Source organism: Amblyraja radiata, chromosome 12 (genome assembly GCF_010909765.2).
Source record: "Amblyraja radiata isolate CabotCenter1 chromosome 12, sAmbRad1.1.pri, whole genome shotgun sequence".
In the NCBI taxonomy this organism is placed as follows: Eukaryota; Metazoa; Chordata; class Chondrichthyes; order Rajiformes; family Rajidae; genus Amblyraja; species Amblyraja radiata.
In genome coordinates, this window is record NC_045967.1 from 54182503 (window position 1) to 54201876 (window position 19374).

The window sequence follows — 19374 nt, forward strand, 5'->3', positions numbered from 1 at the left end:
GGGGAAAGAAACAAGCGGAAGAAGTGGAGTGATGGCAGCACTCTTAAATACCTCTGACTGGTTGGTACAAGAGTGGTACATGGTGAGGCCTGGGATCAGAATGTAAATCTCACCACCGCAGCAAAGGGACAGAGAGAAGAAAAAAACACAGTAACAATTACAGAATAACAGCGGCTGAAACTATTGTGTTCACTAACTTTAGCAGAAATGGCAATTGCAAGAATCAAGTAGCTTACATTCATATATCTACTTTCAAATTTACCCAGACTGGACTTTCGGAGCCAAGGTTTAGTTTGGTTTAGAGATACGCCGCAGAAACAGGCCCTTCGGCCCACCGAGCCCGTGCCGACCGGCGATCCCCGCACTCTAACGCTATCCTGCGCACACCAGGGACAATTCACTATATTTTTCTTTAACAGAAGCCAATTAACCTACGTCTTTGAAGTGTGGGAGGAAACCCAAGCAGGTCACGGGGAGAACGTACAAAACAGCACCCACAGTCAGGATTGAACCCGGGTCTCCGGCGCTGTATGGCAGCAACTCTACCGCTGCACCACTGTGCCGCCCCATACTGACCATCAATGACCCGTCCACACAAGTTCTATGTTATCCCCACTATCCCATCCACTCCCAACATGCTCGGGGTAATTTACGCAGGCCAATTTAACCTACAAACCCCCACATCTTTGGGATGTGGGAGGAAACCAGAGCACCCGGAGGAAACCCACGTGGTCCAGGGATGGAAGGAGGAAATCTTTTGAGTTCACCAATTTCAGCAGAAATGCAATTGCAAGGTTGAGGTAGATTACATTCATGTCCACGTCCGTAAAACTCAACCCAGGCTGGAGCTCCAAGGATAAGAAAATTGAGGCAGTGGCCTAGGGATGGAAGGTGTCTTGATGGTCTTTATCCAGTTTATAGGAGCTCAGGGCTGAAGATGCAGTTGTAACGATAGGTAACGCTAACTAAATGACTCGGTACCTTGTACGTAGAAATGAATCTCACTGTACCTAGATACACGCGACTTTAAAGTACCATTGATTATGAGATTGGACAGGGTCTACTCTATATGCATGCTTTGGGGAATACAGCATCACAGATCCTCAGGTCATAAGTGATAGGAGAAGAATTAGGCCATTTGGCCCATCAATTCCACTCCACCATTCAATCATGGCTGATCTATCTCTCCCTCCTAACCCCATTCTCCTGTCTTCTCCCCATAATTCCTGTCACCCGTACTAATCAAGTATCTATCTATCTCTGCCTTAAAAATATCCATTGACTTGGCCTCCACAGCCTTCTGCAGCAAAGAATTCCACCGATTCACCACCCTCTGACTGAAGAAATTCCTGCCTCATCCCCTTTCTGAAGGATCATCCTTTTATTCTGAGGCTGTGACCTCTGGTCCTAAACTCTCCCACTAGTGGAAACATCCTCTCCACATCCACTCTATCCAGGCCTTTCACTATTTGGCAAGTTTCACTGAGGGGACCCCTCATCCTTCTAAACTCCAGCGAGTAGTGTACCAAGATATACGTGACTTTAATGTCCCACTGATAAAGTCCCACTGATTATGTGATGGGTCTGGGTCTATTCTGTATCGGGGAATTCAGCCTCTCAAATGGACACGCTGACACGATTGTAATCATGTATAGTCTTTCCGCTGACTGGTTGGCAGGCAACAAAAAAGCTTTTCACTGTACCTCAGCACACGTGGCAATAAACTCAACTCAAACTCAAAAATAACCTCAATAAACTAAATTCATGGTGGAGGAATTGTAACAGAGGGCAGGGGGAACACACCATAGGATAGGAACAGAATGAGGCCATTTGGCCCATTGAGTCTTCTCCGCCATTCAACCAAGGCTGATCTATCTCTCCCTCTCAACCCCATTCTCCTACCTTCTCCATGGGAGGTTATGTTAGGAAGATTTTTGGTTGATTGAAGAACTGAAAATGTGTTCATAAACACTAGAATTCTGTCACCCTAAAAAAAAAATGGCTCTCCAGTGTCTAAAGTCGAAATATCTTTTGACTCACCCCAGACGAAAGGACAGAATATCCCTTAGAAAATCTCGCCTTCAATTGTTTAATTCATAGAGTCATACAGCATGCAAACAGGCCCTACTTGCCCACGCCGGCCAACATGCCCCATCTACACTAGTCCCACCTGCCAGCATTTGGCTCATCATATCACTCTAAACCTGCCACATCCATGTATCTGTCCAACTGGTTCTTACACGTTGCGATAGCACCTGCCTCAACTAACTTCTCCACAGCTCATTCCATACCCCCACCACGCTTTGCGTGAAAAAGTTACCCCCCCAGGTTCTTATTAAACATTTTACCTTCTCACCTCAATCCTATGTCCTCTGGTTCTCGATTCCCCTACTCTGGGCAAGAGACTCTGTGCGTCTACCTGATCTATTCCTCTCAAGATCTTGTACACAAAAACTCCACCTCTATCTCCAACTGACTATCACTTACTACCTTCTACTACACTAATTGTGTTCATAATATAATGGGATCCCTATATCTTGAGTGAACCATGTTTACCACAGGGACATGTTAATAAACGGCATGTAGCAGCAATAGATGAAGTCAATGAGAGAGAATAAACCTCTCTTGAGAACTGCTCACTAGGTACTTGTAAGGAATTGCTGACAATATGGCTAAATCCCTGCCTGTTCACAGAAGCCTGACTTAGACAATAGACAATAGACGATAGGTGCAGGAGTAGGCCATTCAGCCCTTCAGGCCAGCACCGCCATTCACTGTGATCATGGCTGATCATCCCCAATCAGTACCCCGTTCCTGCCTTCTCCCTATATCCCCTGACTCTGCTACCTTTTAAGAGTTAAGAGCTCCATCTAACTCTCTCTTGAAAGCATCCAGAGAACCGGCCTCCACTGCTCCCTCTGATTTTCTGGCACCTTTGGTTCCAGAGCCAATCTGGATTCTCCGTTTTGCCGGATCCACAGAGGCCACGGCCTTCGAGAGGAGTCCAAAGGTACCGGAATGTTCCGCCTAGGGGTCGAGACACGGGCCCGCAAAGTCGGCCTCGGAAGTCGGCCGTGGGAACGGACCTGCCGGAGTTCCAGAGACCCGACTGCGAGGGGGGGGGGGGCAAATTCCACCCGTCGATCAGCCGCGGAGGTCCCGATGAGGTCGAGATCGGCCGCTTCATCCGGCCTAGGCGACGCATCTTCGGGGTGACTTCCGGAAAGGTGGGGGGGGGGGGGGGGTCATTTTGTAAATGTTATCAGATTAAAGGAGGTGCCAAATCACCAGCTGCCGTAGAATCGGTGGTGGACCTGCCCTTGGTATTTGGATACCAGCCAAAGCCAAAACTAAGCTGCATTTGAAAGAACCCTCCTCGGGAAACCAATCAAGACAACCCTCCACTAATCTTCACTCATCAGTCGACTGTAAACCACAAAGAGCCTCACATGTTCTCCTCATCGCCCCACCTCCGTCTCCCTCCCTGATCTCTCCACCCTCATTTTCCCCTTCTCCCGATTTCCCCCCACCCCCACACTTCCTCATTCTCTACCTTCCTCTCCTGTTCTCTCGCTCCTCTCAACTCACACCCTCACAGCTCCTCTATTCTCCTTTGCCCTCCCATTCTTCATCTCCTCTTGCCTAATGTTTCCTCACCGCTCGCTCCTACAGCATTCCCGTCTCTTCCCCCGCTGTCTGTTCTCATCTCTTCCCTCATTCTCCCACCCTCCCCCCCTCCCAATTAATCCTTCTTTTTCTTGGTTATATCCTTAGTCAATAAATGATGTCATAAGTATTGGGAGCAGAATTAGGCCATTCGGCCCATCAAGTCTACTCCGCTATTCAATCATGGCTGATCTATCTCTCCCTCCTAACCCCATCTCCTGCCTTCTCCCCATAACCCCTGATACCTGTACTAATCAAGAATCTATCTATCTCTGCCTTAAATATATCCACTGACGTGGCCTCCACAGCCTTCTGTGGCAATGAATTCCACAGATTCACCGCCCTCTGACTAAAGATATTCCTTTTCATCTACTTCCTAAAAGAAGGTCCTTCAATTCTGAGGCTATGACTTCTAGTCCTAGACTCTCCCACTAGTGGAAACATCCTCTCCACATCCACTCTATCCAAGCCTTTCACTATTCGCAACATTTCCATGAGGTCCCCCTCATGCTTCTAAACTCCAGTGAGTACAGGCCCAGTGCTGTTGAACGTTCATTATAAGTTAACCCACTCATTCCTGGGATCATTCTTGTAAACCTCCTCTGGACCCTCTCCAGAGCCAGCACATCCTTCCTCAGATATGGGGCCCAAAATTGCCCACAATAACAAAAATGCTCCTTATTGTGTCACAGAATTACTTCCCTGTATTCTATCCCTCTTGAAATAAATGCTAGCATAGCGTTTGCCTTCTTTACCACCGATACGACTTGCAGATTAATTTTCTGGAATCCTGCACCAGCACTCCCAAGTCCTCCGATTTCTTGATTCTCTCCCCAATTAGAAAATAGTCTATGCCTTTATTCCTACTAACCAAATGCATGGCTCCACACTTTGCTACACTATATTCCATCTGCCACTTCTCTGCCCACTCTCCCAGCCTGTGCGTGTCCTTCTGCAGAGCCCCTGCTTTCTCTACCCTACCTGCCCCCCCCCACCTATTTTCGTATCATCCCCGAACTTTGCCACAGAGCCTTCAATCCCCTCGTCCAAATCGTTAATATACAACGTGAAGAGTAGCGGCCCCAGCACCGACTTTTGCGGAATTCCGCTAGTCACTGGCAGCCAACCTGAAAAATCCCCCTTCATTGCCACTCTTTGCATTCTGCTATTCAGCCAACCTGCTATCCATGCTAGTATCTGCCCTTTGATACCGTGGGCTCTCATCGCCCTTAGCAGCCTCACGTGCGGCACCTTCTCAAAGGCCTTCTGAAAATCTAAGTTATCAACATCCGCTGACTCTCCTTCGTCTGTTCTGCTATTTTACTTCTTCAAAGAATTCCAACAGATTTGTCCACGAACCCTTTTATCTTATTCTCACCATGCCTTGTTCTCCTCCTGGTCACTAATTCCTTCACCCTGTCACCCTCTCCCCACCCCTTTACCCGAAACGCCTCTCTTCCACCCTTGAAGGTCGACACAAAATGCTGGAGTAACTCAGCGGGTCAGGCAGCGTCTCTGGAGAGAAGGAATGGGTGACGATTCGGTTCGAGACCCTTCTTCAGACTGTTCAGGTCTTAAAGGTCTTCCCACCCTTGACCTCGCCTCCTCTGCCCTTCCATAGAACCCATTTCTTCCTTGGTCCTATTCACTACCCTTCCATTGACTAAGAAAGTCCCTGGGCTTTGAGTTCATTTGTGAGACATTTTGAATGAACCGGATTTATAAAAAAATGTCCACAAAATAAATGTATTCTTATTTGGTACTTTTCTAGAGAACAGCTTACAGATGGATAAAAATTGTCCTTAGTTGCTTGCATTAAAAGTTCATTCCCTTCCTACTCAACATGTGGTAATCAGTTCTATTGAAGTTTATACACATGAGGTAGAGTACAACATTCATATATAACTAACTACACTGTATCATTTAGACTAGTTTAGTCATGTCATAAGTGCTAGGTACAGAATTAGGCCATTCAGTCATGGCTGATCTATCTCTCCCTCATAACCCCATTCTCTTGCCTTCCCCTCCCCATAACCTCTGACACCCGTACTAATCAAGAATCTATCTATCTCTGCCTTAAAAATATCCATTGACTTGGCCTCCACAGCTTTCTGAGGCAAAAAATTCCACAGATTCACCAAACTCTGACGAAAGAAATTCCCCCTCATCTCCTTCCTAAAGGAACGTCCTTTAATTCTGAGGCTATGACCTCTGGTCCTAGACTCTCCCACTAGTGAAAACATCTAATAGTTTAGAGATACAGCATCGATACAGGCCCTTCGGCCCACGTGACCAAAAATCCCCCTGTACACTAGTTCTATCCCAGACTCCAGGGACAATTTACATAGACCAATTCACCTGCACATCCTGGGATTGTGCAGGAAAACCCGGAGAAAACCCACGCAGTCACAAGGAGAACATAGAAACATAGACAATAGGTACAGGAGTAGCCCATTCGACCCTTTGAGCCAGCACCGCCATGCAATATGAACATGGCTGATCATCCTAAATCAGTCCCCCCTTCCTGCTTTTTCCCCATATCCCTTGATTCCGTTAGCCCTAAGAGCTAAATCTAACTCTCTCTCGAATACATCCAGTGAATTGGCCTCCACTGCCTTCTGTGGCAGAGAATCCCACAGATTCACAACTCTCTGGATTAAAACATTTTTCCTCATCTCACTCCTAAATGACCGACCCCTCATTCTTTAAACTGTGACCCCTGGTTCTGGACTCCCCCAGCATCAGAACCATTTTTCCTGCATCTATCCTGTCCAATCCCTTAAGAATTGTATATGTTTCTATAAGTTCCCATCTCATCCTTCTAAATCCCAGTGAAGATTAGCCCAGTCGACCCATTCTTTACAATTCTGTGCAAACTCCGCACAGACAGCACCCGTAGTCAGGATCGAACCCGGGTCCCTGGCGTGGTAAAGGCAGCAACTCTACCGCTGCGCCACCGTGCCGCCCGCTATATACAGTGTACGCGATAGGGGATGAATTTCTAACCCTTTGCACCGAGTCTAATTTTGCAAATCATTACAGATTTAAAGGAGGTGATTTATTTAATATCAGCACCACACTGCCTTCCCACTACAACTAAACTTAACATTACGGCCACTGAACTGGCAAACAAAGTGCGCATCTGATGGCTTACAGTGGGAAACTGCGATAGTTTAAACAGGCTCAGTGTAAAAACAACATGTAATTAATACTTGACCATGGTTTTCAATCTTAAAGTTCTGTGGGCGTTTGAAAGACGTGGAGTCAAAATCTGGGCCTGTGTTTGACCCGAGCCTGAGCATCTTTGCACAACAGAGATTGCAAGTCCTTACCTCCAGAGGTGAAGCTCATGTATTTCTGATTGTTCACCGTCTCTTTGGAATCGTAGAACTTCAGGACATCCAGGACAGCCTGCGGGTTTTTCTTCTGCTCCAGTTTTGTGATGTTGGACGTCTGCAGAAGTCTGGCCCATTGCTCGGGAATACCCTGGTGGGAAGGCAACATAAAAACGCATTGAAACCGCCGACTGTCCACAGACGCGCCATAGAGAGCTGCGGGCACGGTGGCGCAGCGGTAGAGTTGCTGCCTCACAGCGCCAGAGACCCCGGTTCGATCCTGACTACGGGCGTGGAGTTTGCGCATCCTCCCCGTGACCGCGTGGGTTTCCTCCGGGTGCTCCGGTTTCAATAGACAATAGGTGCAGGAGGAGGCCATTCGGCCCTTCGAGCCAGCGCCGCCATTCAATGTGATCATGGCTGATCATCGCCATCCCCAGTACCCCGTTCCTGCCTTCTCCCCCATATCCCCTGACCTCGTTATTTTTAAGAGCCCTATCTAGCTCTCTCTTGAAAGCGTCCAGAGAACCGGCCTCCACCGCCCTCTGAGGCAAAGAATTCCACAGACTCACAACTCTCTGTGAGAAAAAGTGTTTCCTCGTCTCCATTCTAAATGGCTTACCTCTTATTCTTAAACTGTGGCCCCTGGTTCTGGACTCCCCCAACATCGGGAACATGTTTCCTGCCTCTAGCGTGTCCAAACCCTTAACAATCTTATATGTTTCAATAAGATACCCTCTCATCCTTCTAAACTCCAGTATGTACAAGCCCAGCTGCTCCATTCTCTCAGCATATGACAGTCCCGCCATCCCAGGAATTAACCTTGTAAACCTAGGCTGCACTCCCTCAATTGCAAGAATGTCTTTCATCAAATTAGGGGACCAAAACTGCACACAATACTCCAGGTGTGGTCTCACTAGGGCTCTGTACAACTGCAGAAGGACCTCTTTGCTCCTATACTCAACTCCTCTTGTTATAAAGGCCAACATGCCATTCGCTTTCTTCACTGCCTGCTGTACCTGCATGCTTACTTTCATAGACTGATGAATAAGGACCCCCAGATCCTGTTGTATTTCCCCTTTTCCCAACTTGACGCCATTTAGATAGCAATCTGCCTTCCTGTTTTTGCTACCAAAGTGGATCACCTCACGTTTATCCACATTAAACTTCATCTGCCGTGCATCTGCCCACTCCCCCAACCTGTCCAAGTCACCCTGCATTCTCATAGCATCCTCCTCACAGTTCACACTGCCACCCAGCTTTGTGTCATCAGCAAATTTCCTCCCACACCCCGGGTTCGTAGGTCAATTGGCCCTCTAAATTTGGCCAAATTGTGGGGAAAGGATGGGAAAGTGGGATGACATAGAACTAGTAAGAACGGGTGATCGACGGTCAGCGTGGACTCGGTGGGCCGAAGGTTCTGCTTCCATTGTGTATCTTTCAATCGATCAAAGAAAATCTGGAGATAGCTCAGATGAACGATAGTGAAGTATGATACCTGGAAGCTCAACACGGGCAGAAGCATCTGCAATCTCCCACCCAAACCACTTGTGGTGTCTTAACCCACTTCTCTCTCTCCTCTTCAAATCCTCTTCAGGAAACAAGAACTCTATTTCTTGGAGCGCAGAAGGACGACGTGATCTTATAGAGGTGTACAAAATCACAAGAGGAATTGATCGGGTAGATGCAGAGTCTCTTGCCCAGAGCAGGGTAATCGAGGACCAGAGGGAATAGATTTAAGGTGAGGGGGAAAAAATTTAATAGGAACTCGAGAGGTAATTTTTTGCACACAAAGGGTGGTGGGTGTATGGAACGAGCTGCTGGAAGAGGTAGTTGAGGCTGGGATTAGACAGGAACATTCTTGCTATTGAGGGAGTGCAGCGTAGGTTCACAAGGTTAACTCCTCTGGATGGCGGAACTGTCATATGCTGGGAGAATGGAGCAGCTGGGCTTGTATACTCTGGAGTTTAGAAGGATGAGAGGATATCTCATTGAATCATTGAATCACATAAGATTGTTAAGGGTTTGGACACGCTAGAGGCAGGAAACATGTTCCCGATGTTGGGGGAGTCCAGAACCAGGGGACACAGTTTAAGAATAAGGGGTAAGCCATTTAGAACGGTGACGAGGAAACACTTTTTCTCACAGAGAGTGGTGAGTCTGTGGAATTCTCTGCGGTTCTCTGCAGGTTCTCTGGATGCTTTCAAGAGAGAGCTAGATAGGGCTTTTAAAAATAGCGGAGTCAGGGGATATGGGGAGAAGGCAGGAACGGGGATGATCAGCCATGATCATATTGAATGGCGGTGTTGGCACGAAGGGCCGAATGGCCTACTACTGCACCTATTGTCTATTGGATTAGGACAGGTTTAGAGGGGTATGAGCCAGCGAAGATGGGGCGTGTTGGTCGGCGTGGGCAAGTTGGGCCGATGGGCCTGTTTCCATGCTGTATGACTCGATGACTCCACAACCTTCCTTTGCAATGACTTCTTGAAGTCTGTGTTATTGAGAGCTGGAAATAGGAATGAGCAGTGGCCAGGTTGTCTAGGCAGCAGCTTCCTATCACAATAAAGCATGAACTAGCCCTAGAGGAAATCAGTACATTGAGCTGTCCAGTGGGTGCTACAACTTGCATGAGTCCAGTTGCACCAAATGCATGATGTACACATGGCAGTGGAGATCATAAGCTAATTAGTGATAGGAGTAGAATTAGGCCATTCAGCCCATCATGTCCACTCCGCCATTCAATCATGGCTGACCTATCTCTCCCTCCTAACCTCATTCTCCTGCCTTCTCCTCAGAACCCCTGCCATTCTTCACAACAGAAGGGAGTGGAGGCCAAGTCAGTGGATATTTTTTTTAAGGCAGAGATAGATTGATAGATTCTTGATTAGTACAAGTGTCAGGGGTTATGGGGAGAAGGCAGGCGAATGGGGTTCGGAGGGAGAGATAGATCAGCCACGATTGAATGGCGCAGTAGACTTGATGGGCCGAATGGCCTAATTCTGCTCCTATCACTTATGACCTTACGTAGTTTGATGGCAGGGAAGCAATCATTTTGTTTTAGCCAGGGCGGATGAGCTCCTCGCAAGCCAACGGCCATGCACACTTCAGTAGAAGTTGCGATCACTGTCGTACACAGCATTGTAAGGAACAATGATAAAGCACACACACACACACCAAAATCCTATACTTCCAGCGGCGGAAGTCCGCAGGAACTGGAGGACAGAGATGTGTGATGCGTCCGTCACCATTCCTGTCGGAAACCAACACCACTGCGTCGCTAATGGTTTCCACACTGATGATGATGATGCCATGCACCAGTAAGTCCTGCCCTAGAGCCAGTGTGGCATTCCAGGAAACTAACTCTGTAACTGGCCTTGCAGCAAGTTACACTTGGTCAACTTCCACTGTGGCCAGGCCCCAGTAACAAGACATGAAGTGGAGTGAGCTCATTGACCGCGGTGGCCAGCGTCCGGAGCGCTGGACACGGCAGCACATTCCTTCTTGGTGGACTCACCACCCTACAGGCTGCACTTCACTTCTCCCATGTCAAGAAATGGTAGTTTGTAGTTCGAGAGATACTGAGTGGAAACAGGCCCTGTGACCCACCGAGTCCGCGCCGACCAGCGATCATCTGAACTTTAATCCCATCCCACACACACACACGCGCACACACGCACACGCACACACGCACACACACACGCGCACACACGCACACACACACATGCACACGCACGCGCATGCACGCGCACGCACACACACACACACACGCGCACACAACCTCACACACACACACACGCGCACACGCACACACACGCGCACACACCCCACGCACAACACAGCCACTTCCACACACACACGCACACCACACTCACAACACCACCGCTCACACACACGCACACACTACACACACGACGCACAGACCGCACCCCCCTCACACACCACCACACACACTCATCACACCTCACACATCTCCACACACACGCACGCGCACACACACGCACGCACACACGCGCACGCACGCACACACACACACACGAGGGACAAATTACAGAGCACCAGAGAAAACCCGGGCAGTCAAAGGGAGGAGAACGTACAAACTCCTTACAGACAGCGTCCGTAGTCAGGATCGTAGTCAACGGCCAAGTAGACTTGAAGGAGCGAATGTCCTACCCTAGAACTGATGAGGGGGGACCTCATTGAAACTTAACAAATAGTGAAAGGCCTGGATAGAGTGGACATGGAAAAGATGTTTCCACTAGTGGGAGAGTCTAGGACCAGAGGCCACAGCCTCAGAATGAAAGGACGTTCCATTGGGAAGGAGATGAGGAGGAATTTCTTTAGTCAGAGGTGGTGGATCAGTGTTCATTGCCAGAGGAGGCTGTGGAGGCCGTCAATCGGACATTTTAAAGGCTGAGATAGTAATATTCTTGATTAGTACGGGTGTCAGGGGTTATGGGGAGAAGGCAGGAGAATGGGGTTAGGAGAGGGAAAGAGATCAGCCATGATTGAACGGTGGAATGGACTTGATGGGCTGAATGGCCTAATTTGGCTCCTAGAAACTATGAACCTATGAAGAGTGGGCATCTGTAACTTTAGCAAGAGAGAGAACGAGCTTGAATATGTAAAGAGAATAATGTACTCCGGTGCTCTATTTTCATTATGTATATAAGCCATATGATTATTATAGAAAATTACAGGCAACAGAAAGTCATATTAATGGGGAAAATACCTTAATTATTAGTGGAAATAAAATTATAAGTTCCTCGCTAGCATGTCAATTTAAATTGCAATCATTTTTCACTGCTAATTTTTCTCCCGAAGATACAAATCTTTGCTGGATTACTTGCTCTTGGATGTTGTGTAGTTTAGTTTAGTTCATTGTCACATGTAACGAGGTACAGTGAAAAGTTTTTGTTGCGTGCTAACCAGTCAGCGGAAAGACAACACATGATTAAATCAAGCCATCCACAGTGTACAGATGCAGGATAAGGGAATAACGTTTAGTTCAAGGTAAAGCCAGTAAAGGCTGTTCAAAGATAGTCCGAGGGTCTCCAATGAGGTTGATAATTGTTCAGGACTTCTCTCTGGTTGTGGTAGGATGATTCAGTTGCCTGATAACAGCTGGGAAGAAACTGTCCCTGAATCTGGAGGTGTGAATTTTCACACTTCTGTACCTCTTGCCTGATGGGAGAGGGGAGAAGAGGGAGTGACCTCTGTTAAATCACCTCAACCCTTATTCTGCAGATTGGAAACCTAAACAAGATTGGCGTCTAACTAGACCTCAAGTCCAGTCAAGATCTCTCCACATTGACAATTACTGGTCTAAGTTGCTACAGTTGTATAAGATGTTGGCGTGGCCACTTTTAGAGTACTGTGTTCAGTTTTGGTCACCGTGTTCGAGGAACGATGTCGTTAAACTGGAAAAGGTGCAGAGGAGATTTACGAGAATGTTGCCAGAACTCGAGGGCCTGAGCTGTAGGGAGAGATTAGCAAGCTGGAACTCTATTCCTTGGAGCGCAGGAGGATGAGGGGTGATCTTATAGAGGTGTACAAAACCATGAGAGGAATAGATCTGCTAAATGCCCAGAGTAGGTGTATCGAGAACCAGAGGACATAGGTTAAGGGTGAGTTGGGGGGAAGATTTAATAGGAACCCGAGGGGTAAAGATTTCCACTCAGAGGGTGGTAGGTGTATGGAACAAGCTGCCGGAGGAGGTAGTTGAGGCTGGGACTATCCCAACGTTTAAGAAACATTTAGACAGGTACATATTCACGGATAGGAAGGTTTAGTTGGATATGGGGCAAACGCAAGCAGGTGGGATTAGTGCAAATGGGACATGTTGAGCGGTGTGGGCAAGTTGGGCCTGTTTCCACACTGTATCACTCAATGTCCTCGCCCCCCAATGATGACCCCTTTTCCCGTCTCCAACGCACCCCCTCCTCGTGGAACCCCTCTCGTAAAGTCCCGGCTCTGGAACTCTTTATCCAGAACTGCCGCCGTGACGTCAACCGCCTCAACTTCTCCACTCCCCTGTCTCACTCTAATCTTTCCCCCTCTGAACGCACTGCCATTGAATCACTCCGCAAAAACCCAGATTGGGTTATCAAACCAGCCGACAAGGGAGGTGCCGTGGTAGTCTGGCGCGTCGATCTCTACAAAGCTGAGGCCACGCGCCAACTCTCGGACACCTCCTCCTACTTACCCTTGGACCATGACCCCACTAACGAGCACCAGGCCACCATTTTTAGCACCATCACCGACTTCATCAATTCCCACGCCCTGCCCGACCAAGCTTCCAACCTCATCGTTCCCCAGCCCCGCACGGCCCGTTTTTACCTTCTCCCCAAAATCCACAAACCCGGCTCTCCCGGCAGACCCATTGTCTCTGCGTGTTCGTGCCCCACCGAACTCATCTCCACATACCTCGACTCCATACTATCTCCCTTGGTCAAATCCCTTCCCACCTATGTTCTAGACACCTCAGACACTCTCCGCCGCCTCCACGCATTCCACTCTCTGGGCCCTCACCCCCTCATCTTCACCATGGATGTCCAGTCACTCTACACCTCCATCCCCCACCAGGATGGTCTCGGAGCCCTCCGGTTCTTCCTCGACCAGAGGAGCAACCTATACCCAGCCACTGACACTCTCCTCCGCTTAGCGGAGTTGGTCCTCACCCTCAACAACTTTACATTTGACTCCTCCCATTTCCTCCAAACACAAGGCGTAGCTATGGGCACACGCATGGGCCCCAGCTACGCCTGCCTCTTTGTCGGGTACGTTGAACAATCCTTGTTCAATACGTACCAGGGCCCCATCCCCGACCTCTATCTCCGTTACATTGACGACTGCTTTGGGGCCACCTCCTGCACCTACACACAACTGCCTGACTTCATCCACTTCACCACCAACTTCCATCCGGCACTCCAATACACCTGGACCATTTCCGACACTTCCCTACCATTCCTTGACCTCACCATCTCCATCGCAGGGGACAGACTCCTGACCGACATACATTACAAACCCACTGACTCACATGGCTATCTGGACTACACGTCTTCCCACCCTGCCCCCTGTAAAGACTCCATCCCCTACTCCCAATTCCTCCACCTACGCCGCATCTGTTCCCAGGATGAGACATTCCATACCAGGGCATCGAGAATGTCCTCGTTCTTCAGGGAACGGGGATTCCCTTCCGCCACCATAGATGAAGCTCACACCAGGGTCTCATCCATACCCCGTAACACTGCTCTCTCTCCCCATCCCCGCACTCGCAACAAGGGCAGAGTCCCTCTGGTCCTCACCTTTCACCCCACCAGCCGGCAAATACAACGCATAATCCTCCGCCATTTCCGCCACCTCCAACGTGACCCCACCACTCGCCACATCTTCCCATCTCCCCCCATGTCTGCCTTCCGCAAAGACCGCTCCCTCCGCAACTCCCTCGTCAATTCTTCCCTTCCCTCCCGCACCACCCCCTCCCCGGGCACTTTCCGTTGCAACCGCAAGAAATGCAACACCTGTTCCTTCACCTCCCCCCTCGACTCCATTCAAGGACCCAAGCAGTCGTTCCAGGTGCGACAAAGGTTCACCTGTATCTCCTCCAACCTCATCTACTGCATCCGCTGCTCTAGATGTCAGCTGATTTACATCGGGGAGACTAGCGGAGGTTGGGCGATCGTTTCGCCGAACACCTCCGCTCAGTCTGCAATAACCAACCTGACCTCCCGGTGGCTCAGCACTTCAACTCCCCCTCCCATTCCCAATCCGACCTCTCTGTCCTGGGTCTCCTCCATTGCCAGAGTGAGCAACAGCGGAAATTGGAGGAACAGCACCTCATATTCCGCCTGGGGACCTTGCGTCCGGATGGCATTAACATTGAATTCTCCCAATTTTGCTAGCCCTTGCTGTCTCCTCCCCTTCCTTAACCCTCTAGCTGTCTCCTCCCACCCTCCCATCCGCCCGCCCTCGGGCTCCTCCTCCTCCCCTCTTTCCTTCCTTCTCCCCCCCACCCCCCATCAGTCTGAAGAAGGGTTTCGGCCCGAAACGTCGCCTATTTCCTTCGCTCCATAGTTGCTGCTGCACCCGCTGAGTTTCTCCAGCAATTTTGTGTACCATCACTCAATGACTATTGCTTGCCAAATCGCAGAGCCTGTTCATGCCAAGAGTGTGGACAACCATCGATCATCAGTGCCCAAAGACAGAACCCTATTGCCACGCTCTTAAGCCAAACACAAAGAGCATTACCCAACAGTATTGCCCCTCAAAAATGCTGTACTATTTTAGACTTTAATACAGCACAGAAACTGGCCTTTGGCCCACTGAGTCCCGACCGACCAGCGATCCACATACACAAGCACTATCTTACACACCAGGGACAATTTACAATTTTTTTTTTACTGAAGGCAATTATCCTACAAACCTGCACGTCTTTAGAGTGTGGGAGGAAACCGGAGCACCCGGAGAAAACCCACGCGGCCACAGAGGGAGAATGTACAAACTCCGTACAGACAGCACCCGTAGTCAGGATCGAACCCCGGTCTCTAGCGCTGTAAGGCAGCAAATCTACCACTGTGCCACCCTATTCGATAAACCCATAGTTGATCACCTTGCTTAAGACTTTCCATAACATGTTTAGTTTAGAGATACAGTAAGACAACAGGCCCTTTGTCCCACCGAGTCCGCCCTGACCATCCATCACCTGTTCACAGCGGCTCTATACTATCCCACTTTTCCATCCACTCCACACACTAGGGATTATTAACTCACAAACCTGCACGTCTTTGGGACGAGGCAGAAAACCGGAGCACCCAGAGGAAACCCAGGCAGTCACAGGGAGAACACGCAAACTCCACACAGATAGCACCCGAGGTCAGGATCGAACATGGGCCACTGGTGCTGTGAGGCAGCAGCACTACCAGCTGCACAACTTAATCTTGACATTCACGCCCAAATATCCTATCGATCTAACTTGAAGATTGTGCACATTTTGGCCTTGAGACCAGGCATAACTTTGAAGAAATTTCACTCCATCTTGATATTAAATTACCAATCCCTATCCTGAGAATTCAACTCAAGGATGCAGTAAAATCAACAATACTGTCCAACAAAGAACAATATAACCATATAACATATAACCATATAACAATTACAGCACGGAAACAGGCCATCTCGGCCCTTCTAGTCCGTGCCGATCACGTATTCTCCCCTAGTCCCATCTACCTGCACTCAGGCCATAACCCTCCATTCCTTTCCCGTCCATATACCTATCCAATTTATTTTTAAATGATAAAATCGAACCTGCCTTCACCACTTCTACTGGAAGCTCATTCCACACAGCTACCACTCTCTGAGTAAAGAAGTTCCCCCTCATGTTACCCCTAAACTTCTGTCCCTTAATTCTCAAATCATGTCCTCTTGTTTGAATCTTCCCTACTCTCAATGAGAAAAGCTTATCCACGCCAACTCTGTCTATCCCTCTCATCATTTTAAAGACCTCTATCAAATCCCCCCTTAACCCTCTGCGCTCCAAAGAATAAAGGCCTAACTTGTTCAACCTTTCTCTGTAGAATATATGTTGATGCCTTCACGTAAAAGTGAGCAGAAATTCATAAATTCATTCAGAATTGAGGGGAGAACTCCGAGATTTTCGGGCCTGTCCCACTTAGGCTATTTTTAGGCGACTGCCGGCGACTGTCATTGTCGTAGCTGGTCACTGAAAAACTGGCGACCGGACCCCCTTCAACATAAAATTTGGAATAGAATCATTACTTTAACGACAAGAATAAACTAAGTCAGCACCCGGCGACAACCTACGCTAACCTGGCGACAACCTACGGTTTCACCTACGTCAGGAGAAGTCAAGCTACGCTCATTTGAACATTTCAAAATCCAGCGGCGACCAGAAAGACGCTACGATTCTTTGGGCGACTGAGACAACAACTCACGACCATACAGGCGACACCCCGGTGACCATGTGGCGACAGGCTCGTCGCCTAAAAAAATCGTCTAAGTGGGACAGGGGCATAATGGCTCATTGTACCCTGTTGGTAGGTTGGCGCACAAATCCAAGCTGAAACGATGCAGAAATGTTGTCATTTTACATCAAACTAACATCAGATCAATACCAGACCACACGAGAGCTTACTCACAGTGAATTCCCCAGTAACTGCATCAAACCCCACGTGGATCGTGTGTTCAAAGTCTGAAGGAAGAGAGATCTCTGGGCGTTCCTTTTCTTTCTTCTTGTTGGCTGGAGAAAGGAAGGGAGAATTTAGAGATACAGCGCGGTAACAGGCCCCACCGAGTCTGCCCCAACCAGCGATCAGCTCATACACTAACTCCATCCTACACACATTAGGGACCGTTTACAATATACAGAAACCAATTAGCTTGCAGGACTTTAGGATGTGGGAGGAAAGACTGGAATAGAGGCTTTATATTTTATATCTCACACGAAGTGGGACCATATAGGTGTCGGGGGTTATGGGGAGAAGGCAGGAGAATAGGGTTGAGGGGGAAAGATAGATCAGCCATGATTGAATGGCGGAGTAGACCTGGTGGGCTGAATGGCCTAATTCTGCTCCTCTCATTAACTTATTTTTCAAACTTTAACTTCATTCCACCACATTTGTAGACAATATTTACTTTAGTTTAGTTTAGAGATACAGCTCGGAAACAGGCCATTCGGCCCATCGAGTCCGTGCCGACCAGTGATCCTTGTACACCAACACTGTCCTACACACTAGGGACAATTTAACTAAGCCAATTAACCTACAAACCTGTACGTCTTTGGAGTGTGGGAGGAAACTGGAGCACCCGGGGAAAACCCACGCGGTCACGGGGAGAACGTACAAACTAATCCAAGATGGACACAAAACCCTGGGGTATCTCAGCAGGCTAGGCTGCATCTCCGGAGAGAAGGAATTGGTGACATTTTGGGTCGTGACTCTTCTTCAGACTGAGAGTGGGGGAGGGGGGGGGGAGGGGAGTCTAGAGATAAGGAAGGGCAAGGTGTGAAGTGCAATCTCTTCTGGACTGTTATGCTTCTGACAACAAACTGTAATGAATCAATTGTGGATGACTGTTCGTGGCAAACTTACAATGGCGTAACAGGAACAAATCCTGGCCATTTGAGTCAATATTGTGTTTAAATTAGATAAAGTCCCTGAGGGCTAAATTCCCCAATAAATCTGGACCTTTTACATTACATCAAGGGAGGGGGCTTCACAAATCAATACACTAAAGCTATTAACTTGATTCTACCTTCAAGTGACCCTCTCTCTCCATCCCTCACCCATCCTTGTTCTCTGACCAGTCTGACAGTCCTCCTGATTAAATATTATCTTTATATGCCTCGTTGTCACCATCCTCATGCACAACAAAGGCAGGAGAATGGGATTGAGAGGGGGAGATAGATCAGCCATGATGAATGGCAGAGTAGACTCGATGGGCCGAATGGCCTAATTCTACTCCTATCACTTAAGAGCTTACGGATCCTTCACAACATAAAGCATCTGACAGCCCCAGAGACCCGGGTTCGATCCTGACTACGGGTGCTGTCTGTACAGAGTTTGTACGTTCTCCCCGTGACCTGCGTGGGTTTTCTCCAGGTGCTCTGGTTTCCTCCCACACTCCAAAGGCCGACAGGTTTGTAGATGAATTGGCTTGGTATAAATATCAATTATCAATTATCCTTAGTGTGTGTGTGTTGGATAGTGTTGGATGGCTGGTCGGCTAGCACGGACTCGGTGGGCCGAAAGGCCTGTTTCTGCGCACTGTTTGTAAACTAAACCACAGCTGATCTACTTTGGAAACAGGGTGGAGAGGTTGATACGTTACTCTTGTCTCCTACTCCTGGGAAAATCGATCGGAGTCGAGCCTTCTTGTTCTTTTCTTCGGGAACCAGAGGGAGCGGCTTCAAGCCGTGGTTGAGGGAGGATGAATCTCGATTGTTGCTGTTCATTCTCAAGGGAGGAGCTGGTGGTTTTTCTTCAGTATCAACACTATCTGACATCTTCAGCAGTCGTCACATGTGTCTGGAGAGAGAGAGAGAGAGAGAGAGAGAGAGGGGGGAGAGAGGGCAGAAGAGAGAGTGGGGAGACAGAGAGAGACAGAGAAAGAGAGCAAGGGAAGAGATAAAGAGAGGGGAGAGATGGGAGAAAGAGAGGGGTAGAAAGGGGTGAAAGAGAGAGGGGAGAAAGAGAGAGGGGGAGAGAGAGGGGGGGAAGGGGAGAGAGGGGAGAAAGAGAGAGGGGAGAAAGAGAGAGGGGAGAAAGAGAGAGGGGAGAAAGAGAGAGGGGAGAAAGAGAGAGGGGAGGGGGAGAACACAGCAGGCATTAATATTTTTATTTTATGGTTTTGCATTATT

At 48.6% G+C, this 19374-nt stretch overlaps 1 protein-coding gene across 5 annotated transcripts in view; it reads right to left on the reverse strand.

Moving 5' to 3' along the window:
* pak3 (p21 (RAC1) activated kinase 3) overlaps window positions 1-19374 on the reverse strand; it is a 159266-nt gene that overhangs the window by 52852 nt on the left and 87040 nt on the right. For 2 of the 5 annotated variants that reach the window (XM_033030804.1, XM_033030803.1), the window contains exons 2-5: window positions 18846-19042; window positions 17156-17256; window positions 6999-7152; window positions 52-108 (exon numbers count right to left, since the gene is read on the reverse strand). In XM_033030804.1, coding sequence (XP_032886695.1) covers window positions 52-108; window positions 6999-7152; window positions 17156-17256; window positions 18846-19020 — 487 coding nt within the window. In that variant the 5' untranslated portion in view covers window positions 19021-19042. The remainder of the gene's footprint in view (window positions 1-51; window positions 109-6998; window positions 7153-17155; window positions 17257-18845; window positions 19043-19374) is intronic. The other 3 variants (XM_033030806.1, XM_033030807.1, XM_033030805.1) reach the window with 2 other exon arrangements.